Here is a 25,777-nt window from a genome sequence, read left to right as displayed (position 1 = left end):
GAACATGCTAGAAAAGTACCCCGACCGGCATAGGTTGCCCTGTGCAAGCACCATTCCTCTTGAAAGGCACAGATCTTTACGTCACTGTCCTCACCCTCAGGAAAAGCAATTCTTCTCTGGTCAACGCCCTATGGGGAACTTTTGCCAACGTCCCCCCTGGACCGGCCTTCCGTTGCGGCTGGCTGTCTAGCGGTGGCGACTGTGCCCGAATGACCTGCCTGCTCTTCAGGACAACCGCCGCTCTGCTTCCGCACGCTCCTCCTCCTCATTTCCACCCGCGGGAGGTTCTTCTTCTGCGGCCGGATTTAGTCTGGACCTTATTCGACTGCTTACAGTTCCCATGGCTTCGTATAAACGGCAAAGACGTGGACTTCCACCCAGGCGTTCAGGCGTAGAGGCCGAAAACAAACCCTCGAGCGAGACTGCCGCTGAACAGCGAACCCGCGGCTCAGACTCGAGGACAAAATGGCGGCCAAGAAGAGCCACTCTGGCATACGACCAAACCAGTGAGAGAATGGCTCCCCCTACCTTGGGGACTACACATTGCACCTTCCTTCAAAACTTCCTGTTCTTGGGCTCCTTCACCAACTGATGGCTCGATCTATACCTTTTTGCGTGGACCTTTTTGCTTATGCTCATGAACACAAACTTTGAGTGATAATTTCTTATTGGAAACTCTGTCTTGCTTCAATCTTTGTCCTCAAAACGGTTCACATACCTAATTAAGTTCTGCAACTGCATCAGGGCAGGAAAGTAAAGCCATTTTCTATGAAAAAGATAATATGTGCCCATATCCCACTGTATTTTAAAACAGATTGGTTAAAAATATGTTAACAGCTGTACAATTTTTTATATTTATTTATCATAATTTATTCACAGTTCATTCCATTTTTATCCCCACGCACTTATCTTCCCATTCCACTCTCCCTGCTCTTCTGCGACATCTTCCCCAGACCTCTGACAGGAGGGGGACATGTCCCCAACTGTCTGGACACCGCTATCGGGTCTTATCAGGGTTGCCTGATTCCCTTCCTCTGTGTGCCCACAATGCGGTCCTACCAAGAGCCAGTGATCAAATGTGGAGCAAAGTATATGTCAGAGGTTCAGAGGTAGACACTGGCCCCACGTGAGGAATTAGCTGTCCCTTGGCTACATCTCAACAGGGGGTCTAGGTTCTCTCCATGCATTGTCCTAGGTTAGTGCATCGTTTGTGCAGCCCCCGCCCCAAGGTCCATATCCTCCAGCCACGAGGACTCCCTGTGGAGAGCTGACCCCTCCATGTCCTTCCATCCCCCACTCTTTCAAACAACTTTCAGCAATCCGCCCAGAGTCTGGCTGCAGTGATCTATCTGTCCCAATTCCCCACTGGTGGATCTCTCAGAGGACATCTATGTTGGGTTAATATCCACTTACAATGAGTATGTACCTTTCCTGTTTTCTGGGTCTGAGTCCTCTAGTTCCATTCATTTGCCTACAATTTTGTTTTATAGCTGGATAGTATTGCATTATGTAAATGTACCACAGTTTTTTTTTTTTTTTTTATTCTTTAGTTGGGGGACATCTAGGTTGTTTCCAAATTCTGGCTATTATGAATAAAGCTGTAAGACACAGTTGAGCAAATGTTCTTGTTGTATGTGGAGCATCTTTCAGGTATATGCCCAGGAGTGGTATAGCTGGGTCTTAAGATAGCACTTTTTTGAGTTGATTTTGTATCCAGCTACTTTTGTAGGTATTTACCAGCTGTAAGAGTTCTCTGGTGGATTTTTTTGTGGTCGCATATGTTACTATTAAATAGTGATGCTTTGACTTCTTCCTTTCCAATTTGTATCCCCTTGATCTTCTTTAGTTGTCTTATTGCTCTACCTAGGATTTCAATACTATATTAAAGAGATATGGAGAGAGTGGGCAGCCTTGTCTTGTCCATGATTTCTGTGGAATGGATTTAAGTTTCTCTCCGTGGTTTGATGTTGGCTATATGTTTGCTGTATATTGCCTTTACTATGATTAGGCATATGCCTTTTATCCCTGTTTCTCCAAGACTTAAACATGAATGGGATTTTGTGAAATGTGTGTATGTAGAGTTGCTTCATTTTCTTTTGTTTGGGCATTTTTTTGAAGTATTTTTGTTTGTTTTGATTTTATTTTCTGGGTTTTGGGTAGTCTTTTGGAAGTAAGAGTACGAGAGTGAGGGCAAGATGAACATGAAATTGGATAGGTAGGGAGGTGGGGAGGATATGGAGTAGTTGGAGATGAGAATCATGATAGAATATACTATATGACAAAAACTTAAATTAAAGAAAATATTCACACAAACTCTGGTGCCCCATATTGACCATGCCCTTGGATGGGGATGCCTGGTGGCACTCAGAGGAAGGATAATAGGTCACCAAGAAGAGACTCGATACCCTATGAGCATATACAGGGGGAGGAGGTCCCCCTCAGTCACAGACATAGGGAGGGGAATAGGAGGGGAGCAGGAAGGAGGGAAGAATGGAGGATACAAGGGATGGGCTAACAACTGAGATGTAATATGAATAAATTAATAATAAAAAAGGAAAAAAAGAAAAAATTTTCCCCTGAGCTGCAGAGGTGGCTCAGAAAATGTATGTTCTTATAGACAACCCCCTCTCCCTCCTCTCCCTCCGTCTCCCTCCGCTCCCTCCGTCTCCCTCTTCTCCCTCCTTCTCTCTCCCTCTCCCTCTCTCCCTCTCTCTCCTCCCCTTACTCTTCCTCTCACCCTCTATTTCTCTACCTCAGTCTCTCTCTGGGGCACCCTCCCCTCCTTTCCTTCTCCCTCTCCATGCTCACTTAATAAACCTCATTTTAAAAAAAGATAGATAGAAATATAAACCCATAAGGAAAATCCTTTCTTACCTAAGTAAAACTTTTTAAATGTCAGTTATTTTATTCTTTCAGTTTATATTAGTTTTTACTTTCTTTCTAAGTATATACTTATTTGTATGGATTCTTAAACTGGGCTAAATTATTTGACATCATTTAACCTCAAAAATCAATCAGTGAGAAGTAGAAAGTCTGGTAAGAGGTAAAGTGGTGACAGTTTTCAAGTTAAAAGTAATCATAAAGCAAAAAATTTATATTGTGACAAACAGTTCTCTCCATTTCAGACAAAAAATACTTTCTACTTACTCTTTAGATTACTAAACAGCCCTTTATCTCACTTCAGAATAGAAAGCACTTCTCACTGTAATTCTTAGCTATTCTATTCCAAAGATTATGCTACGATTCTTGCTCTTTAAATGGAGCGTATTTTACAAATACAATACTTTTTAGGGCTTGAAGTTGAATCCAGATGCATACACTACCAAACCACTGTACAACTTGTTATATGCTGTGATCCAAATATAACTTGAACAGCAAACATTTCTGAAGCTCAATGGTACATGCATACTTGTAAATATTTAAACTTTACTAAATGAACATAACTATATAATGAAACTGCTTCCATGGATCACGCCCCAAATATAGTGCTACAGATTTTGAAATGTCTTCTTGTAAAAATGCAAATATAACTATTATTACCCTATTAGTTTTGAGAACAACCAACATAAAGATTATATTTGTAGTACCTTTTTTTTTTTCATTTTTACGAAAACTATGTGCTGTGAAAACTAAGTCCTATGATAAAAGCTAAGTGTTTTACTCAAAGGGAAGAACGGAGGAATGGAGGACAAAGGAGGTTAACTGTGAGTAGGATAGGGCAGTTCTAAATATAACTGAAAGAGAAGTCAAACTATTCCTTTAAACATTAACTTTACCAAACTACAAGAAATGCATTGTTAAAATGTTTCACTAAGAAGTAGGTTATGTAAGCTCACAGTTTCTATCAGTTGTCCGGTGTGCTCAGAAAGTATGTAGATATTGATAGGTGGTAGCCCAGAATAAGTTGCCACAATAACTGTGCAATTATGTTTTGGCAGTTTGGGGGAGCTTCTCATATAGTCCAAGACAGTCTCAAACTTTATGCGCTTTCCTTAAACAGATACTGTTACAAAGCAGATCATCAGTGATGGCCAAGTCTGGGTAGTTTCGGAGGCAGGTGGAATCCGCAGGACGTTGCCAACCTTGACGTCATGGAAGAGCTGCTTATCTCGGACTCCTGCTTGTGCCACTGCAAGAAGCAGTCTCTCGAGGAAGGTACAGGAAGTTGCATGCCACATACATGGGGAAGCGTGTGTCCTGGTTGTCTAGGCTTATAACCCGTAGCTCTTGATTCTTTCTCAGAGAAAGAACATGATAGTCTGTCTCCATTTTAAAAACCTCTTTTCCAGTCTCGTCCAATGAGATCACTCGCAGACGGAAGGCAACTTTTCTCTGCCAAAGTAAGTTGACGCCAAGGCCACAGGAATCATTCAATGCACAGCGGCGGAATATAATGCGCTGGTTGGTGTAGCATACTACCAAGTCCCAGGCAAAGTTGAAGCCAGTCCAGGTCCAGCTGCGTTCCTCGCCTATGCAAATTTTCCCTCCACACCTCATGCTGTTTCCATAGATGTCAGACATGTAGACATCCATTGGTCCAACGTCGCTGTTTTGCTCCGCCTGAATAAGTGTTAGCCATTGTTCTTTGTATATGTGGGTCAGCCATGTTGCAGGGATAAGTTCATCCTGGTCAATAATGTGTGCTGATGGCGGGTCACAGATAATGTAGGCAAGCCTTAGCTGCTGGAACACCGGCACAAAGGCTCTCCCCTGTTCACAGTCCAGAAAATGGGTACCGTCTGAACCGCTTTTGTACTTAGCAAAGCACAAGTGTTCTATAGGCAACAGTCCTTCTTGGGATCCTGTGGAATTGAGTTCTAGCTGCAGGAACATCCACTTTTTCAGTGTAGTGTATACATCCATCTCCACTTCAACCACCAAGAGATCTGAAGAGGCAATGAGCTCTTTCATGAGATCGAGATTGATTTCCAGCAATATTTCATCATTTTGCCAGATCATCAGGTTGTCCAAGAGCCACTGGCGGCACATATATCTTATACTCAGGAGCCCATAAATCTCAGCAGAGTAGTAGTAGGTGCACACAGTCTCAGCATTGACTGACGTCATCATTATCACCTCACACTGCCGAATTACCTCATCCAACTGCAGCATAGAGGCTGCGGCCAAGGTGGCAACAACTCGGCAGGGAGGAATTTCAATTGTTCTCAGGTACAAGAAGCCCAAAACCTCATGGAAAGAGTCACGATCAATGTTCTCATCGGGCATCTGCATCTCTATTGTACTCATATTTGTCTCCCGCCAGGCACCACTGAACATGCTAGAAAAGTACCCCGACCGGCATAGGTAGGCCCTGTGCAAGCACCATTCCTCTTGAAAGGCACAGATCTTTACGTCACTGTCCTCACCCCTCAGGAAAAGCAATTCTTCTCTGGTCAACGCCCTATGGGGAACTTTTGCCAACGTCCCCCCTGGACCGGCCTTCCGCTTGCGGCCTGGCTGTCTAGCGGTGGCGACTGTGCCCGAATGACCTGCCTGCTCTTCAGGGACAACCGCCGCTCCTGCTTCCGCACGCTCCTCCTCCTCATTTCCACCCGCGGGAGGTTCTTCTTCTGCGGCCGGATTTAGTCTGGACCTTATTCGACTGCTTACAGTTCCCATGGCTTCGTATAAACGGCAAAGACGTGGACTTCCACCTCAGGCGTTCAGGCGTAGAGGCCGAAAACAAACCCTCGAGCGAGACTGCCGCTGAACAGCGAACCGCGCGGCTCAGACTCGAGGACAAAATGGCGGCCAAGAAGAGCCACTCTGGCATACGACCAAACCAGTGAGAGAATGGCTCCCCCTACCTTGGAGGACTACACATTGCACCTTCCTTCCAAAACTTCCTGTTCTTGGGCTCCCTTCACCAACTGATGGCTCGATCTATACCTTTTTGCGTGGACCTTTTTGCTTATGCTCATGAACACAAACTTTGAGTGATAATTTCTTTATTGGAAACTCTGTCTTGCTTCAATCTTTGTCCTCCAAACGGTTCACATACCTAATTAAGTTCTGCAACTGCATCAGCGGCAGAGAAAGTAAAGCCATTTTCTATGAAAAAGATAATATGTGCCCTATATCCCACTGTATTTTAAAACAGATTGGTTAAAAATATAATGTTAACAGCTGTACAATTTTTTATATTTTATTTATCATAATTTATTCACAGTTCATTCCAATTTTTATCCCCACGCACTTATCTTCCCATTCCACTCTCCCTGCCTCTTCTGCGACATTCCCCTTCCCCAGACCTCTGACAGGAGGGGGGACATGTCCCCAACTGTCTGGACACAGCCTATCGGGTCTTATCAGGGTTGCCTGAATTCCCTTCCTCTGTGTGCCCACAATGCGGTCCTACCAAGAGCCAGTGATCAAATTGTGGAGCAAAGTATATGTCAGAGGTTCAGAGGTAGACACTGGCCCCACGTGGAGAATTAGCTGTCCCTTGGCTACATCTCAACAGGGGGTCTAGGTTCTCTCCATGCATTGTCCTAGGTTAGTGCATCGGTTTGTGCAGCCCCCGCCCCAAGGTCCATATCCTCCAGCCACGATGGACTCCCTGTGGAGCTCCTGACCCCTCCATGTCCTTCCATCCCCCCACTCTTTCAAACAACTTTCAGCAATCCGCCCAGAGTCTGGCTGCAAGTGATACTATCTGTCCCAATTCCCCACTGGTGGAGTCTCTCAGAGGACATCTATGTTGGGTTAATATCCACTTACAACTGAGTATGTACCTTTCCTGTCTTTCTGGGTCTGAGTTACCTCTAGTTCCATTCATTTGCCTACAATTTTGTTTTTAATAGCTGGATAGTATTGCATTATGTAAATGTACCACAGTTTTTTTTTTTTTTTTTATTCTTTAGTTGGGGGACATCTAGGTTGTTTCCAAATTCTGGCTATTATGAATAAAGCTGCTAAGAACACAGTTGAGCAAATGTTCTTGTTGTATGGTGGAGCATCTTTCAGGTATATGCCCAGGAGTGGTATAGCTGGGTCTTAAGATAGCACTTTTTTGAGTTGATTTTGTATCCAGCTACTTTGCTGAAGGTATTTACCAGCTGTAAGAGTTCTCTGGTGGATTTTTTTGTGGTCGCATATGTATACTATTAAATAGTGATGCTTTGACTTCTTCCTTTCCAATTTGTATCCCCTTGATCTTCTTTAGTTGTCTTATTGCTCTACCTAGGATTTCAAGTACTATATTAAAGAGATATGGAGAGAGTGGGCAGCCTTGTCTTGTCCATGATTTCTGTGGAATGGATTTAAGTTTCTCTCCATGTGGTTTGATGTTGGCTATATGTTTGCTGTATATTGCCTTTACTATGATTAGGCATATGCCTTTTATCCCTGATTTCTCCAAGACTTTAAACATGAATGGGATTTTGTGAAATGTGTGTATGTAGGAGTTGCTTCATTTTCTTTTGTTTGGGCATTTTTTTGAAGTATTTTTGTTTGTTTTGATTTTTATTTTCTGGGTTTTGGGATAGTCTTTTGGAAGTAAGAGTACGAGGAGTGAGGGCAAGATAGAACATGAAATTGGATAGGTAGGGAGGTGGGGAGGATATGGGAGTAGTTGGAGGATGAGAATCATGATAAGAATATACTATATGACAAAAACTTAAATTAAAGAAAATATTCACACAAACTCTGGTGCCCCATATTTGACCATGCCCCTTGGATGGGGATGCCTGGTGGCACTCAGAGGAAGGATAATAGGTCACCAAGAAGAGACTCGATACCCTATGAGCATATACAGGGGGAGGAGGTCCCCCTCAGTCACAGACATAGGGGAGGGGAATAGGAGGGGAAGCAGGAAGGAGGGAAGAATGGGAGGATGCAAGGGATGGGCTAACAACTGAGATGTAATATGAATAAATTAATAATAAAAAAGGAAAAAAAGAAAAAATTTTCCCCTTGAGCTGCAGAGGTGGCTCAGAAAATGTATTGTTCTTATAGACAACCCACGTTTGATTCCCAGCAGCCATATAAGGCAACTCACAACTGCTTATAACTTTAGTTACAGGGGATGCCTCTTACCCCCAGCTCATGCACATATACAGGCACACACATACACATACATAAATAAATAATAATGTTTTAAAAATATCTCCCTTTCTTCCCCCCTAATGCCATATCAGTGCATCTGAAGAGCAGTGTTAGGCATCTTAGTCAGGAGCCTTGCCTTGGCCTTGCCTAAACCAGATCTGCAACATAATAAATTCTTCCACAATCACATGAAACAAAACTGCTAGAGGTTGTACAGTCCACAGAGATATGTGTTGCACAGACAGATTATGTCAAAAGGAAAAAAAAATTATTTGACATCCTGCTTGCTGGTATATACAAGTATATACACTGGTAAATACTAGGTGTTGTTTCAAGTAAATATGCAATGGTGTAACTAAAATCTTCACCATAGTTCTGCAGGAGGCTTTTTATTGCATGTAATCTAAAAATTAACTTAAAGTTTTCACATAAAGGCTAAGGACAAATACCACAATCTCTGATACAGTTGCTGGCTCAAATTTCTGGAGTGCAATGTGTGTGTGTGTGTGTGTGTGTGTGTGTGTGTGTGTGTGTGTGTGTGTCCAGTACCTTTATTGTCAATAGATGATAAAGATATGACACCGTTGGCTGATCCGAGTTCATACATTGGGATTTGATAAGGGAGCCTCAGCTTGATTTCTATCTGTTGTGTGCCAGACATATTTATTTTGTTGAAAGAAACCTAGGATTATTTGTTTTATTTTATCTTTAAAATATCTTACTGTATTCTTTTAAAATATATTTTTATACAATATATTCTCATTTTGATTCTCTTCCCCCAATGTCTCCCACCTCCCTTCTATCTGGATCCATATCCTTTCTGTCTCTCCTTAAAAAGGAAACAGGCATCTAAGGAATCATAATAAAAGATAAAGCAAAAACAAACAAACTAGAATAGGACAAGCAGTTTGCAAGTGGTTATCAGTTGGAGGTGGCTTTTGGTTTAGGGATGGGGGCTTGTGTTCACTTCTCCTTTCAGCTCTAGAACCCCATCTGGTACAGACCTGTGCCAGTCTTGTGCTTGGTACCTCAGTCTCTGGCAGTTCAAATGCATGCCAATCTGTTGTGTCTAGAAAGACCTTGATCATGTTGACTTAGAGTACCTTGTGTTCTTGGTGTCCTCCATCCCCTCTGATTCTTACAAGCTTTCTGCAAACCCATAAAATCAACATCCTTCTTAAATACAAAACACATTCAGTTAATCCCAGTAGCTCCAGAACTGTTTCTTCACCACAGCATCTGAGTTCAAATTCACATCCAAAACTATCTGAGTGATATTCAAAATACAATTATTTCATGAAGCAAGTTCTAGTGTCAGCCTGAGAAATAAAACTATGTACTTCCAAAGTATGATAGTGAAGGTTAGGACAGATGTTTCTGTTACAAATGGGAGAAAACAGTATATATTCTGGTTTCTCTTCAGGACATATAAATCTTTTGTCATACCAAATGCAAGAAAATGAAATAAAGAAAGGGTAAGAACTGTTAAGCCTAAATGCCAACAAGACAAAAAGTTCAATATTGAAGCTAAAGAATATTTTATACCATGTCCTACCTCTTGAGTGTTCTGCAATAGGAGGCAGGGACTCAAACTGCAATTACACTTCATCAGCACAGTTCTGTTGGCAAAAGTCCATTCCATCACTGTGATGGCTATTCTTGGTTGTCAACTTGACTATATCTGGAATGAACTACAATCTAGAAATGGCCGGCACACCGTGAGATATTTTTGCTTGGTTTGGAATGGGTGAATTCACTTCTAGTCTGGACCCTTGAGGTAGGAAGACACACACCTTTGATCTGGATCTTGAGGGAGGAAGGCACACCATTAACCTGGGTCATACCTTCTGCTGGAAGCCTATATAAGGACATAGAATAAGAAACATTTCACAATTTGCCTGCTTGCCCTCACCTTGCTAGCACATTCACTCCTTTACTGGCACTACAGCCTACATCTTCAGGATTCCAGCGTGGACTAACGACCAACTGAACCATCCAGCCTGTGGACTGAGCAACTATTGTATTCTTGGACTTTCTTCTGTTAGCCAGACATTGTTGGATTAGCTGGCTGGATTGTAGCCTATAAGTTCTGTGTGTGTGTGTGTGTGTGTGTGTGTGTGTGTGTGTGTGTGTGTGTGTGTGTATACACACGAGAGAGGGGGGGGATTAATTTTATAAGTTCTGTTACTCTAGAGAACCCTAACTAATACAATCACTTTCAGAGATTGGGAACAATAACCTACAACACATTTAAGCTGATATTATACTTATGTGTGTCCTCATGTCAGGGACCTTATTATGAGCCCCGGTCATTGAACATTACAGGGAAGGTGGCTGCCTCAGGTGGAATCCTCCCCACAGTCATAGTGAAGACATTTCATGGCTCTTCCCTACAGCAGGCATATGTTTGGGGTTTGTAGTGTTCTAAGTCATCCTTGTTAACCTCGGCCGATAAAGTATGCTTCCATAGTGCTGTCCTTCACCATTAGTATCTTGTGGGCTCTATTAACAGTTACTGACTACTCCTCTAGAGCAGTGGTCCGAGATTCATGTGTGTCTGCTGAGCCACAGAAAAGGTGATCTAGAAGTGCTCTACCAGAATTAGGGAATGGATCTGAATTGGTTCTGGACAGCAAGCCCTGAAGTTTCACTGATACTCTACCACAGAATTGTTCTGCCTTCTGCTCCTGTGATGAGCTCATGGTATCATGCTTGGCAGTCTCCAAAGACAGAAGACGATAAAGAGGAAGAAGATAATGGTGGAAAAGATTCAGATACTGAGTCATCAAATCTCCTTCCTAATTTGAGTTTAGAAATGCCCTATGCCAGCGTGGGGATTACAAGCAAAATGTACTGTCTTTTTATCAAGGGAAAAATAAGATAAAGTTCCATATTTTTTTAAAGAAGCCACTTGGCAAAAACTCAAATTCCTTTCATGTCATTAGTTCTTTAAATCAAAATATGTGTCAAAGGTTTCCTTTTCTGCTAAAACTTGTGATCTGTTTATCAACTGTATCACTTTAAATCAGCCAATCACATAAGAATATGAAGCTTTTGAATTCATTAGGAATAAAAGTCATCAGGATCCCCTCTGAGTGCATTTGCCTGCTCAACTTTGCATCCTTATGTACCTTTCTACAGAAGCTAAACTTTTTGTCTTGAAAAAGTACTTTGAGAAAGGTAAACACCAACTCATCTATAAAAACATTAATTACGATGATGACCTGCCCGCAGGATGTGCTAAATACAATAGTGGCACAAAGCTTGTGGGAGTAACCAACCAATATCTGATTGGACTTAAGGCCCAGTCCATGAGATGGAACCTATCCTTAACACTGCTCACATGGCCAAGAACCTGGGATTAGATACGTTAGGGAATCTAAGGGAAAACCCGAGTATTACTCCTCTGCTGAAAGACTGTAGCAATAAAATGACTCCTGATGACATTCTGTTACACTCACAGATCAGTGTCTGGTTCATCCATTATCAAAGAAGCTTTCACCTACAATTTATAGGAAAAATAATTAGACCCACAGCCAGACGATGTGCTAAGAGTGAGAGGCCTGACAGTCTTCTAGAGTGGCCTGAAAAATGGAGTTAACTGCCTAAAATAATAAAATAAAAATTGCTCTAGTCCATTTCCTAGGTGCCATGGCACAAGGCTTCTGGATCTTTTTTTGGCTTTGTTTTGATGTTTATGAATTTGTTTGCAATGGGCTTAGTCATAGTCACACTTCTTCTTACCCTCTCTAAAAATGTTCAGGGAGAAAAACATAGAGGCAAGAAACACGAAAATATGTTACTAGCAACTAGAAAGGGAAAGGGAAGTGAACTTTTCTCCATAAAGTTTACAGCAGCTGGGATTCCAAGCTCCTTAGCTGCAAGGTGTTTATCAGGGCTTTCTGGAAAAGGTCCACCAGAAAGAGATAAAAATAACTAAATTCCAAGGAATGGTGGACAGGATTTCACTAACTGAAGCTTAAGTTGGCACAACTGACTCAAGGCTTAGAATTTTGTTTCCTTGCTTGACTTTTGCTGAGATTTCTAAAGGTTTTTACTAAATTGAGATGAAATAGTTAAACAGGGTCCTTGTAGCTCCAGCCCTTAATCCCAACACAATAGAGGCAAAAGCCAGGTTATAAACCAACCTGGTCTCCACAGGCACGACCCCCTGCTAATAAGATAAGTTACTTGCAAGAGACTGCTTAGGATTTAAACTAACAAAATTTTCACAACATTCCCTTTTTCTTCTTCTTTTTTTTTTTTAAATTTTTTTTAATTTTTTGCATTTTTATTAATTTATTCTTGTTACATCTCAATGTTTATCCCATCCCTTGTATCCTCCCATTCCTCCCCCCCCATTTTTCCATTATTTCCCTCCCCTATGACTGTTCCTGAGGGGGATTACCTCCCCCTGTATATTCTCATAGGGTATCATGTCTCTTCTTGGCTACCAGCTGTCCTTCCTCTGAGTGCCACCAGGTCTCCCCCTCTAGGGGACATGGTCAAATGTGAGGCACCAGAGTATGTGAGAAAGTCTAAGTGTCCCTCAGTAGAAGAGTGGATAAAGAAACTCTGGTACATATACACTATGGAATACTACTCAGCTATTAAAAACAAGGAATTCCCGAAATTTGTGGATAAATGGATTGAGCTAGAAATGATCATAATGAGTGAGTTAACCCAGAAGCAGAAAGAATCAAATGGTATATACTCACTTATATCTGCATACTAGCCCAAGGGGCATGTCCCACAAAAGACTTCACTTACCAGGAAACTGGGACAGAGGGGAAGGCATCCTATTGGGACTCTAAATGAGAGACTCATGGGAGAATAGCAAAATAAAAGGATCCAGAGGGTCCTAGAAATCTACAAGTAGAACAATATGATAGGCAGATTTGGGCCCAGGGGTCCCGCTCATTCCCTTTTTCTTAATAATGAATTGTGTATGCTTATTGATCTAGAGGATAGATACACATCAATTTGGGGTTTATTATTTTTTTAAAGTGATGAAAATGCTTTTTAAAAGGCCAGCCAATCTCCTTAAAAGTAAAACGTCCACAAGAGATATTGAGCTACATGGTACATCGTCCTAAGAAATATATTTTGGTGGTCAAAGTAAAGAGCAAGGTTGGACAGGAAGACAGACATGAAGCTACATGGCTCCCATGTCGAGAAGGGGTGGACAAAAACACCCCCAACAAATGTAAAAAGCCAGGTACAAGATACCTATGGTATAAAAAATGTAATTTGTTGGTCAAGGTAAGGACCAAGGTTAAAAGGGGAGACAGACATGCAAGCTGCATGCCTCCCATCGAGAAGGGGTGAGACAAAACCACCCACAGCAAATGTGAAAAGCCAGGTACAAGATACCTATGATATACATAAACCTTAAAATATAATGAGAGTTTATATAATGTTTGTTTAAAACTTAGTGCCCTTTTCTTCTGCTCAGGGCAACTGCCTTGTTTCTATAACAGGAACCATTGTCTCAGGAAACAGGTAGCGGCCTGGCCTATACATCAGGCACCATAGAGCCTAGAGAATATTTGTCCACTTCCCCTTGGTGAGGAGGCCTGGCGGCACTCAAAGAAAGAATAAGCAGGCTACCAAGATGAAACTTGATAGCCTATGATCATATAGTGGGGGAGGAGGTCCCTTGCGGTCTTAGACCTAGGGGAGGGGAATAGGGTGAAAGTGGGAGGGAGGGGGGAATGGGAGGATACAAGTGAGGGGATAACAATTGAGTTGTAATCTGAATAAATTAATTAAATAAAAAATAATTTCTTTCAAAAGAAAAAAGAGAAGGACATTTAGAACTTTACAATCTTGTTTTGACTCCAATATGATGATAATTGTATGTTCATTGTTAATAATGATGTTATATTTCCATCTTTAAAAGAGGTCAAAATGAAACAGACCTGAATAAAAGAGAAACTACTAACTTAAGTGAGTCTATGTCTATATGAATTCAAACTGCAGAACAAGCAGTTAACTTATATTGCTAATTCCACCACATGGAAATGTCTCTGAGACTGGCTGAGACATGTGCATCCTGCACACCTAATACCTTCATAGTTTTAGGGCTGTATAATGCATGTGAGAAATTATATGTTTCCAGAATAAAAGAACCAAACACTGAAGCTGGATCAGACCTGAGAGGATTCATTCCTCCAGCATGCTGAGACACTGACATCCTGCATCCTTCATGTTCCAGCCCCACGTGCTTTGGTTGCTGTTGCTCATCAGAAAATGACAGCTTCAAAAACGGCTCCTGATCCAAACTGGTCCAGCATTTCAGACTGTCCCCAAACAGGACTTAATATTAAGTGTGGAATTTCTCAACATTTAGAGACTGAACCACAAATACTATTCCTAGCTTGTTTAACCATTTTTCCAGTTTTATTTGGATCCCCATACAGGTATTCTCTGGTCCGATTCAGCCTGAAGAAACTTTTAAGAGGAAGACTCCCTGTTTCCCTTAAGGGGGATTGGGTAGGTTTTTGCTTACTTTCTTGGACTACAGATGTATATTGTCATTAAAAGGTATGGAGATAGGGGTTGTAAAGAAAGAAAGCAGAGTATAGAGATATGTAGGGATGATAGGACAAAATGTACAGTTTTGAATCTACTCCTCAACTTAAGGCCTTCATTGTTACTGACAAATAAGGTTGATTTTGACTCATTAATGTAAAATTTTGTATACGGATGCACAAAATAAGTTTATTTTTGATATATTGAAATAGAATTCAAGTTTAATATTATTCTTCACACATTATATTTCTATTCTAATATGAGGTATGGCACACATACAACTCAATTAATACATAGCTTACTTCCAATAATCTGATGGTGTTATTGTAGGGTGTTTAGGATAAGTAAGTAATACAAGTCAATTGTTGATCTGTTCACAGTCATGTCAAGTATAAGAATATACACGCTAGGTTTAACAGATATGATTCTATAGACAGATAGGGTAAAATAGTTCAAGTCTTCAAAAACCTCAGAGACCTACAGAATATCACATTTTAAAATGTTTTTTTTTTTTTTATTGTTTTAAGGATTCTTTGACAATAGGACAGGTTAATTCCTGGCAGCACCCAGCCTAGCACAAAGAAGACGATGAGCATAGAAGAACCCCCTTGTGGACATAGCTTTGGGTGTGGTAAACCAGTCGCTGGACAAAAATGTCCTCTTTCTCCCACAGAGTTCTGCCTAAAAATAGGCCTGCTTGAAAGCAGGGAAAGTTGACGGCCAGACTCTGGGAAGACAGGGTAAGCAAGTCCTCAATGGTTCCTGCCTCACAAATATGTCTGTCAGATGTATTGGGCCAGAAGGCTGAAGATGATGCTCCAACATTATAGAGAGTTTTGGGTGACTGCTCAGGCAGCAAACTGTCTCTGTCATTTTTTCATTTTGGAAGCTGCTAACTTGTGTTTCCTGTTTACTCAGGGAATTAAATTATTCCTTCTCAGTTACCAAGAAGAGACTTGATACCCTATGAGCATATACAGGGGGAGGAAATCCCCCTCAGTCACAGTCATAGGGGAGGGGAATAAGGGGAAAATGGGAGGTAGGGAAGAATGGGAGGATACAAGGGATGGGATAACCATTGAGATGTAACAAGAATAAATTAATAAAAATTATTAAAAAATTATTCCTTCTCAAGTCTCTGACGGGGTTGAAGACCAGTTAGTTTTAAAATTAAGCTTACTTTTTAGGAGTTAAGAAGATACTTTTATGTCCAGACAGATACATTTAGGTTAATAGATTTGAACTTTGATAGATAATGATTTAGTTCAGAACTTAGGCTCACCAAAATAAAATAGATAATATCTCTTCAAGGCTGCCAAATATCTTTTGATTAGACATTACATAAGTCTTACCTATTTATTTTTATAGTTTTTCATAATTGTACTTACTGTATATAAAAATGGCCTTTATTTAGACAGAAAGGGGGAATTGCTGGGGGATGGTCTAATGCATTTTGATGCTAAATACTCCTTGCTGTCTCTGTGACCCACCTTTTGATTAATAAAAAGCCATCCCACCTGGGCAAGGCAGAGGAGATAGAGGTGTGACTAAGGTTTCCAGAGGGGGAGAGAGGGAGAGAGAGAGAGAGTGTGTGTGTGTGTGTCCCAAGGAGAGAGAGGAGAAAGAGGCCACCATGGGATAGGTGGAGGAGAAGCACATGGCCCGCGTGGATGGAGGATTTGGCCCAGATGAAGAATATTAGCAAGTATTTGGCATTATGGATGGGATGTAGCTTGGTAGAAGTTATTAGAAGCAGATGGCATGGGATTGCGGCAGAGATTCCACACCTGCCCCACTATGGGAAGCAGTTTAGAGGATTGATATCTGCCCTGCCCTAGGTTAACTAAAGCTATTTTAAAATATAACAAGTGTTAGTGTCATGATTCATCGCTAGCCAAGCATACTAATAATATAGATAATTAGACACGTACTGATAATACAGATAATTAAAAAACAATAAAGAGTTCCCAGAATTCCAAATGTCACACACTCTCAGAAACTTTATGCAGCTAGAGCACAAGGCAAACCATAGTCAGCTGCTGTGGATAGCTTGAAGCAGACCCATATTCCATACCTGGGATTAAAGAAAAATGTTTTCCCATCACACTTCTGTGTTTTAAACATGTATTTCACTACAAATCAGCATGGTGAATTTTCAAAAAACTAAAAATAAACCCACCATATGAGCCAAGTATACATTTCCATGAGCTATGCCCAAAGGACTGGACAACTTACTCCAGACACTTAGGTTCTACTCCACAGATAAAGCAATGTCCATTATTCCCCTGTTCACAGCAGCTAAGGCGCGGAAATAACCCAAATGTCCTCCAATATGTGACTGTTTGGATCAGCTATAAAGAAAAATGAAAATATGAAAAATATAAGTACAAGATAAAACCAGAAAAAAATTATAATGAGCGGGGTAACCCAAACTTAGAAAGACAGACACTACATGCTCTCATTGGTTTGCAGAGTCTAGATCCAAGGCTTCAGATCTAAACATATAACGTGGAATAATAATAGAAGCAAGCAAAATATAAATGGACCATGATAGGGCTTGAGAGGGAACTTGCGGGTCACAAGTTATATGAAGAAATAAAAGAAAAAAAAAAAAAAACGGGGAGGGGGCTCCATCTTGGGATAGGGCTCAATACAGAAGAAGGAGGGAGGAGGGGCCACAGTTGTTTGATAAGCCTCAAGGAGTTATATTATTTTATATTTATCCAAAACTGCATGCAATACTATCTTAGTGAGGGTTTTTATCGCTGTGATGATGTGCCAAGCAACTTAGGGAGAAAATGATTTATTTAGCTTATGCTTACATATTAGTGTTCATCATCGAAGGAAGTCAGGGCCGGAACTCAAACAGGGCAGGAACCTGGAAGCAGAAGCTGATGCAGAGGATGTGGAGGGGTGATGCTTGCTGGTTTTCTCGGCTTTCTTTCTTATACAACCTAGGACTACAAGCCCAGTCAACCACTAATTAAAGAAATGCCCTTCAGGCTTGCACACAGCCTGGTCTTATGGAAGGGTTTTCTCAACTGAGGTTCCCTCCTCTCTGATGACTCTATCATGTGCCGAATTGACGTATAACTAGCCAAAACAAATACACATATATTTATATACACACACATAGATGACAGACAGACAGACAGATGATAAACAGATTTAAAAATTTATGCCACTTAGGTTGACAATACTCCACACAAGTGCCACAAACTGATAAAAACCAGCCACAAGAAACATTCTTTACAGTGTAGCCTAAGTGATTCCCAAATCATGTAGGCTATTTCTGTTGCCTTTCATTGCCTCTCTGGCTTAGTGCCTTCTGCTGAGGACACTACACACTTAGGACACAGAACTGAGGTTATTCAAGCTGGATCTTCTTCTGGTCTAGATTCCACAGTACAAGAAAGTACTGTGCAAGCTGCCAAAGGAGGGAAGAGATGAATAGTCCTACCTAGCTGCAACAGCTATGAACCACAACAGGGACCAGCAGTGCAAGATAGCCACAAGAGTACAACAGTGGCACTCACCGGGCTGTGGTGGCACACACCTTTAATCCCAGCACTCGGGAGGCAGAGGCAGGTGGATCGCTGTGAGTTCAAGGCCAGTCTGCTCTACAGAGTGAGTCCAGGACAATCAAGGACTGCCTCTGCCTCTGGAGTGCTGGGATTAAAGGCGTGCGCCGCTACCAGCCAGCATGCTTCCTGATTGGACTTAAGTCCCATTCAACAACAAGGAAATAATATCTGGTATGAGGAACTTAGCCAATTATACGGGGATAGTGATGTCATGGGTTTTAGAAGAGAATCTACCGTTATCTTGCTAGACCATTACGCTTTCTAACTATATTCTAAATCTTATCCACATACTCACAGATAAGCGAAACTACCATCCACTGCCAAAGCAGAGACCTATGTAGAAAACTATAACTGATAATATACAGAGATCAGGGGAGAGTGGGGAGCCTAGCAAAAACGCCTACATAAAAGTTAGTGCAAATGGCCCCAGGAAACATTGGGGAAGAGAGGGCAGAAAGATTGTAAGAGGCAGAATGCCAGGAAGTTGGCTGTGAGACCACTTCTCATAGAATTGGCTGCAAAACAAAACCTGAATAATAACAATATTGATAGATATGCTAACATGACAAAAATACAGGCAATTAATGACTGCTGAGAGAGGGAGAATCTGCCACTCCCAAGAATGGGAGGTAAACACATACATACATACAGAGTCACACACAGACACAAACACACACAGATTCACACACACAGAGACACATGCACAGACACACACACACAGAGTCACACACAGACACACACACACAGAGTCATACACACACAGATACACACACACACATCACATCACACCACATCATATTGGAAGAGGGTTTATTAGAGTGGCTTGTATGCTGTGATCCAAGTAGTACAACAGTGTCTATCTCCCATTGGAAAGACCAAGATCCAGTAGCTGTTCAATCTGAAAAAAGCCTAGATCTCCCTCAACCAAAGAATGGATAAAGAAACTATGGTACATTTAAACAATGGAATATTACTCAGCTATTAAAAACAAAGAAATCTTGAACTTTTCAGGCAGATGGATGGGGAACTAGAAATGATCATCCTGAGTGAGGTAACCCAGACCTAGAAAGACATGCATGGTATATGCTCACTTATAAGTGGATATTAACCCAATGTAGGCTTAGAACTTTTTCAAACCTACTTAATTTGCAGTTATTTAATGATAATACCTCCCTTCCAACCCACCTACCTTAGATAGGAGAGAAAAGAGGTTAATGGGAACAGGAGAAGTAGACCTTTTTAGACTCCGTTCTTTGGATTGATTCCACTGGCATAGTCGACAGGATTCCAGCAGACCAGTCAAACAGCAAACCAGCAATTCAGTGAAGGTGACTGCAACCGCAGCCCTGGAACCCAGAGCAGCAGCTAGAACCTAGAGCAACAGCCAGAGCCCAGAATCTCAAAGTATTCCCTGGAGCTGTTCTCTCTAGGAGCATCTCAAAGTGGAGTGATGAACAGCCAAGACCAAAAAGCCCCACCTCTTGAGATATATATATATCCTCTCAGAGTCGGTACTAGGATGTTTATTAGTTGACAAAGACCATGTCCCTGCAAGAAGCAGTTCCTTTTCCAGGGGGCAAACACTCACCTATTCTCTCACAAGTCTGTTTTCAGTGAAAAAAAAAAAAACACTGCACACCCTTACACAGGTCTGTTTCACATCCCACAGTTGGGATCAAAACAAAAACATGTTTATATCCACTACAGCCCAACATAGATGTCCTCTGAGAGACTCCACCCAACGAGGGGTCAGGACAGATACTGGGACTCTAAGCCTGACTCTGGGTGAAGCACTGCCAGTTACATGGGAGAGTTGGGGGATGGGAGGAGTGGCGGGGTGGTTGTCTGGATCTCCACAAGGAGATTATCAAGGCTGGTGGGTCTGGACCCAGGGGAGCCCTGCACAAACTGATGCACCAGAGAACCTAGACTCTCTATTCAGATGTAGCCGATGGACAGCTAATTCTCCACATTTGAGAAGTGGAGGGAGTAGTGGATTGCTTCTGACAAGAACTCTGGTGCTGGTAATTTGATCACTGCCCCTTGGTGGGGTGGCCTTGTGGGCACACAGAGGAAAAGGATGCAGGCTATTCAGATGAGACCTGATAGGCTGTGGCCATATGGTGGGGGAGGAGGTCCCCTTCTGTCAGAGGTCTAGGGGAGGGGAATAGTGTGGAAGAGGGAGGGAATGAGGGCGGGAAAAGGAAGATAAGAGAGAGGGAATGACAATCCGGATGTAATGTGAATAATTATAATAAAACAGGAGAATCAGTGACTTCATTTTCTGTCCTTAGAGAAGTAGAACAAAATCCACCCCTCCCCCTGAAAGATTTCCATTCACCACAAAGATCTAAAAACAAAACAAAAACAAAAATAACAAACAAACAAAACCCCCAAACCTACACACATTACAGAGGATGGAGTTTAAAGCTATTTTACTAGAGGAATAACAAATGTTATTACAAAGGTAAATGAAACAATGCCCTCTGACTGACAAGCCCTTATGAAAACAATTCTCAGCACTGCTCAATAAAATCTGTGTCTCCCAGCGGACAGATGAATGCTGGCCCATTGCTGCTCAGAACCAAAGGCAGCAAATGCATTAAAATTACCTATGATCAGTTATGCAGAAAAGGAAGCTTTAAAGCCATGTATTAGCAGCTTGCCAGCCCTCAATTGATTAATGGCCAAACAAGCACAGTCACTACAGAACTTGGTTCAAAGATTTTAATACTTCTTCAGGGTCTGTTTTCCACTATCAGAGGGAAAGAAAGCTAAAGAGCCCTTCAAAGGCTTTGTCAGTCACCTACAGCAGCAAGCTATTGAAAGACAGGTAGTTGATAAAGAAGCATTTGTCACCTTGTTTCTTTCATTAGCTCATTAAAATAAAAATTCTGACTGCGAAAAAAATTATTCATCCTGTAGTTGCCAGTCTTTTTCATACTGTTGCTGAGATCATAAAAACTTGCCGAAATGTTGACACCAAAATGCATAAGGCTCAGATTCTGGCATCAACCTGGAGGTCTCCTACCTGTTTCAAATGTGTGTTGGGAGGGGGGGGGTCACTTCCAAGATAAGTGTAAACAAAAGCTTGTTACAAGGAGGATCCAAGTGAGGGTGATCAAATCTCACTCAGAAGGGGAACTAGGAATGACACAGGTAGTGATTGAATACAGGGAACAAGGTAGGTGAGGGAGTGCAGAAAGATATGAGGGTGGAGATCTGACCTGGGGAGGGCAGGGGCAGGAGGACATGAGGTCTGTAGAGAAAAGAGAAATTGTGGTGGGGGCATCTCTGTGACAAGCTGGAGACCTAAGTCAGGGTAGGCTCCTGGAAGAATATGAGGAGAACTCTACCAGAGCCTTCTAGTAGCAGGGGCCATGGAGACTGGCAAGGACACCCTCTAACTAGACAAGTCTCCTAGTAGAGGGAGGGGAACACTAACCTCTAACACTATTAATGATACTCTGCTATGTTTGCAGAAAGGAGCCTAGCAGAGTTGTCCTCTGAGAGACCCCACCCAACAGCAGTTCCAAAGAGACGCTGAGACTCACAGCCAAACATTGGGAGAAGCATAGGGAGTCTTACAGGAAAGTGAGGGGGAGGAGAAAAGGACCTGGAAGGGACAGGATCTCCACAAGAAAACCAACAGAACCAACTAACCAGGGCCCAGAGGGGCTTGCCAAGACTGAAGCACCAAGGAAGGGCTTTGCATGAACTGGACCTAGGTCCCCTACAGAGCTGTAGCCAATGGGCAGCTCAGGCTTCATGTGGGTCCTCTAGTAAGAGGAGTGGGGCCTGTCTCTGATATGGACTCTGTTGCCAGCTATATTTTTTAATCCCTTCCCCCTGGTGGGACTGCCTTGCCAGGCCACAAGGGAAGAGGACACACCCAGTCCTGATGTGACTTGGTGGAGCTGCAGTGGATGGGATGGGGGCTCCCTTTTTCTACGGAATAAGGGAGGGGAGAGGGGGAAGAGGACAGAAGTTGGGATTGGAGGAGAGGAGGGATGGGGCTATGACCAGGGTGTAAAGTGAATAAAATATAAATGAATTTAAAAACACAGTAAATAAACAAACTTCAGTATAATAATAATAAAAAATATCCAACCATGCTCTAAAATGTAAAAGAGGTTTTCACTGGGCTAGCCAATGTTAATCCACAGTTGCTAATGAATGAAGGTAATCCAATATTGGAAAATGAGAACGTGAGCCCCAAGCGTGATATCACAATACAAGAAAGGCCTCTACGTTCCCAGCTTGAAACCCCAATGCAATGCCTTGCAGTATCTTAGCAAGATCACACAGCCTGGTTTCAGTCACACACTGCACCTATGGCCTCTGCAGCATGCCTTCATCTCCATCTCAAACTCTAAAACAATAAAATATTTTATTACTATTACGATTACTAAAAAATAATTCAAGACAGGCTTATCTATAATTAGCTTTCCTAAACTAACCTAAGAACTTCAGGGCGGCTGTATAGAACCATTCTTCAGTGCCAGGAATCCTTCTGGATTGCTCCCAAACGCTCGTCTTCAGGCTCTTGGAGGCCTCCAGCGTGGAGTTCTCTCTCCTGCCATGGTCCCTCAAAGCTACCACATTATTGTGATTGATTTAAAATATTGGTTTTTTTTTTTTTTTACTATCACTTTACACTTCGATGATTAAAAAAGTGTTTTTTCACTGCCTATTCTCAGGAATCAAGCACCTACATCTCATTTTCAATGCAAAATATTTTCCCCAGGGTATGAACAACAGCTCCACTTTCTGACAAAGATGGATAAATAAGGCAATGCACTCTACTAGACAAAAATGCCCTTGTACTTGTGTATCTTATTATATGGAGGATATCCTATTAGCCGCCTCTACTATAGATATCAATCCAATGGTTTTAAACGATTTACAAACTTCACTACAAAACTGCCATTTATAGCTTGCACTGTAATGCAGTCAAAACCGACAGTGATCCATACCGCTGTCTTGGATATATTGTTGCTCAGTCTTCCACTAAAGTTCACTGAATACAATCATCTGCCAAAAAATAAAAAAATAAAAAAGAGACAATTTTAAATTCTTTTCAACAGCTTTTACGTAATATCAATTGGCTCCAAGCTTCCTTGGGCACTCTCAAAGTGCCCCTTTCTCATCTTTTACCACTCTCAAAGGAGATATTGACTTGATCTCATTGTTTACATTAACTCTTCTTACGTTACAATAATTACAAATATTACTTCAAGTCCTGAAACAAAAATAACTTTCACAGATGCTTTAGATTTACTTCTCTATTATCTTTAATATTCTTCTTTCCTTACATTAGCCATTGGACAATTAATTCCATCTTTAGACATTCTAGAATGGGTATTTTTTCCCCAACACAGCTAAACAACAATGGCGACAACAACAATGACAAATTTCCCAAAGCGTTATAGAATGATTTTCATTTAACAAGACAGAAGAAGATTCGCTCAACTTATTAACCGTATCTTAATGGTATATCTCCTTTTCTACCTCAGGATGGTTTCAACTTTCTTTTACAGACATCTCTAGTTTGGAGAGACAAACATCTCCCACCTATAGTGACTCTATGTGAGATTCTATATAAGCTTTCTCTGACAAAGGGGCCATTACAGGACATCTGCTGCTGGAATATGGTACTCTCTTGGTACACCTGGGGTAACCACCAACCAGCAGGCATAGCTTTTGGCTGTCCTTACTGCCTTCCAAAAATTCCCAGATGGACCCTTCAATGTACTAACTGATTCTCACTATGCGGCACAAGCCATCCCACTATTGTTTCGGACCACTTTGGCTCAAGCCTCAGACTCCTCCTTGTTACCAATGTTTATCCGCATTCAAAGCCTCCTTCACAGACAAACTTCTTCTGTTTTCATTCAACATTTTTAAAATCCCTTACAGAAATACATGGCCTCCCTCACAATAGGAAATTGTCATTTTGTGCCGGGGATAGTGGAGCTCAGACCATGAACTAACACTCAGAATCTATGACGTGGATTTTCAGCAGGGAATGCTGGAGATCCAAAGAGCATGTGACAAGCTCCAAGGAGCCTGAGTGTTTCCACTGCTGTATTTACAAAGATTAGATATTTTTAATCTATTTGTTTTACATCTTGATCTTAACCAGCTCCCTCATCTCCTCCTGGTCCCCCAATCCCTCCCTCGATGTCCTTAGTCGTCTGGGAAATGCAAATCAAAATGACTCTGAGATTCCATCTTACTCCCATCAGAATGGCTAAGATCAAAAACTCAAGTGACAGCACATGCTGGCAAGGATGCAGAGAAATGGGAACACTCCTCCGTTCCTGCTGGGAGTGCAAACTTGTACAGCCGCTTTGTAAATCAATCTGGTGCTTTCTCAGAAAACTGGGAATAGGATTACCTCAAGACCCAGCTATTCCACTCATGGGCATAAACCCGAAAGATGTTCCACCACACAACAAGGACATTCAGTCAATTTTAATTGTAAAAGGCAGAACCTGGAAACAACCTAGATGTCCCTCAGGTGGAGAATGGGTAAAGAAACTGTGGTACGTTTACACAATGGAATCTCACAAAGCTATTAAAAACAAGGAAATCTTGAAATTTGCAGGCAAATGGATGGGGAACTAGAAAAGATGATCTTGAATGAAGTATCCCAAACCCAGAAGGACACGCATGGTATATACTCACTTATAAGCGGATATCAGCCACATAATACAGGATAACCACACTACACTCTACAGACCTAAAGAAGCTAAGTGACAAGGAGGGCCCTAGGGAGGACTCTTAATTCTCATTCAGAGGGGCAAAAAGAATAGACACTGGAAGCAGTTGAAGAGGGGGAACACGACAGGAAGGGAGCCTACCATAGTTGTCCTCTGAAAGACTTCAGTGTTGCATTTTATAAAACGGATTTATCTATTTATTTATTTATTTATTTATTTATTTATTTATTATGTATACAGCATTCTGCGTGCAACAAGAAGAGGGCACCAGATCTCATTACGGATGTTTGTGAGTCACCACGTGGTTGCTGGGGATTGAACTCAGGACCTCTGGAAGAGCAGCCAGTGCTCTTAACCTCTCAGCCATCTCTCCAGACCTCAGTGCTGCATTTTCATTAGAGGCAAATGCATGTAAAAATACTGTGCAATCATTAAATAATGTTTATAAGGACCTAGAATGTTTTGCGTAATAGATCACCTGGGAGAACAAAGACAAGAAAGTTTGGATAGAAAAATACATAGAAACGTAGCCAACCTATACTTCTTTAGTAATAGCACAGTCCCATATCCTTGACGTGGAAGCATCTGTTGTGCAGACCATTTCTCCATGACCTTTGTCTGCCGAGGGTTAAAGTGATCTTAGACACAGAAGAATGTGCCTCTTTCTCAGATGAGACTGTCGGCAACTCTTCTCCCTTCTGTTACTGTAACAATGTTAGCATGGCTGATGTTGACACCACTGCTTCCAGTCTAGTTAGTGATTTTATCCTGCTTGACAGACTGCACAAAAAGGAAACACAATGATAATCAGAATCTTAAACCAACCAAACTGAGTGTGTGAGGTTTATTTAGTGGGACTGAAGGGCACCGTTCCTTTGACAACTGTTC

At 41.7% G+C, this 25,777-nt stretch overlaps 2 protein-coding genes and 1 pseudogene across 3 annotated transcripts in view; all 3 read right to left on the bottom strand.

The window, feature by feature from the left end:
- The window catches only part of Klhl15 (kelch like family member 15), a 932,444-nt gene that overhangs the window by 511,462 nt on the left and 395,205 nt on the right, over positions 1 to 25,777 (bottom strand). The window lies entirely within an intron of this gene.
- Positions 4,105 to 5,619, bottom strand: LOC127185255 (germ cell-less protein-like 1). Its single transcript, XM_051141791.1, has one exon. The coding sequence runs from the start codon at positions 5,617 to 5,619 to the stop codon at positions 4,105 to 4,107; it is 1,515 nt and encodes a 504-aa protein (XP_050997748.1).
- On the bottom strand, positions 8,166 to 10,041 carry LOC127185254 (vesicle-trafficking protein SEC22a-like; annotated as a pseudogene).

The sequence above is a fragment of the Acomys russatus genome, chromosome X (genome assembly GCF_903995435.1).
Source record: "Acomys russatus chromosome X, mAcoRus1.1, whole genome shotgun sequence".
In the NCBI taxonomy this organism is placed as follows: Eukaryota; Metazoa; Chordata; class Mammalia; order Rodentia; family Muridae; genus Acomys; species Acomys russatus.
Note: the sequence above shows the minus strand (reverse complement) of the source record. Positions and strands in the feature narration are given on the sequence as shown.

Bases quoted from the DNA above. Each gene is read 5' to 3' on its own strand.
- LOC127185255 (XM_051141791.1), bottom strand. From the start codon at position 5,619: ATGGGAACTGTAAGCAGTCGAATAAGGTCCAGACTAAATCCGGCCGCA.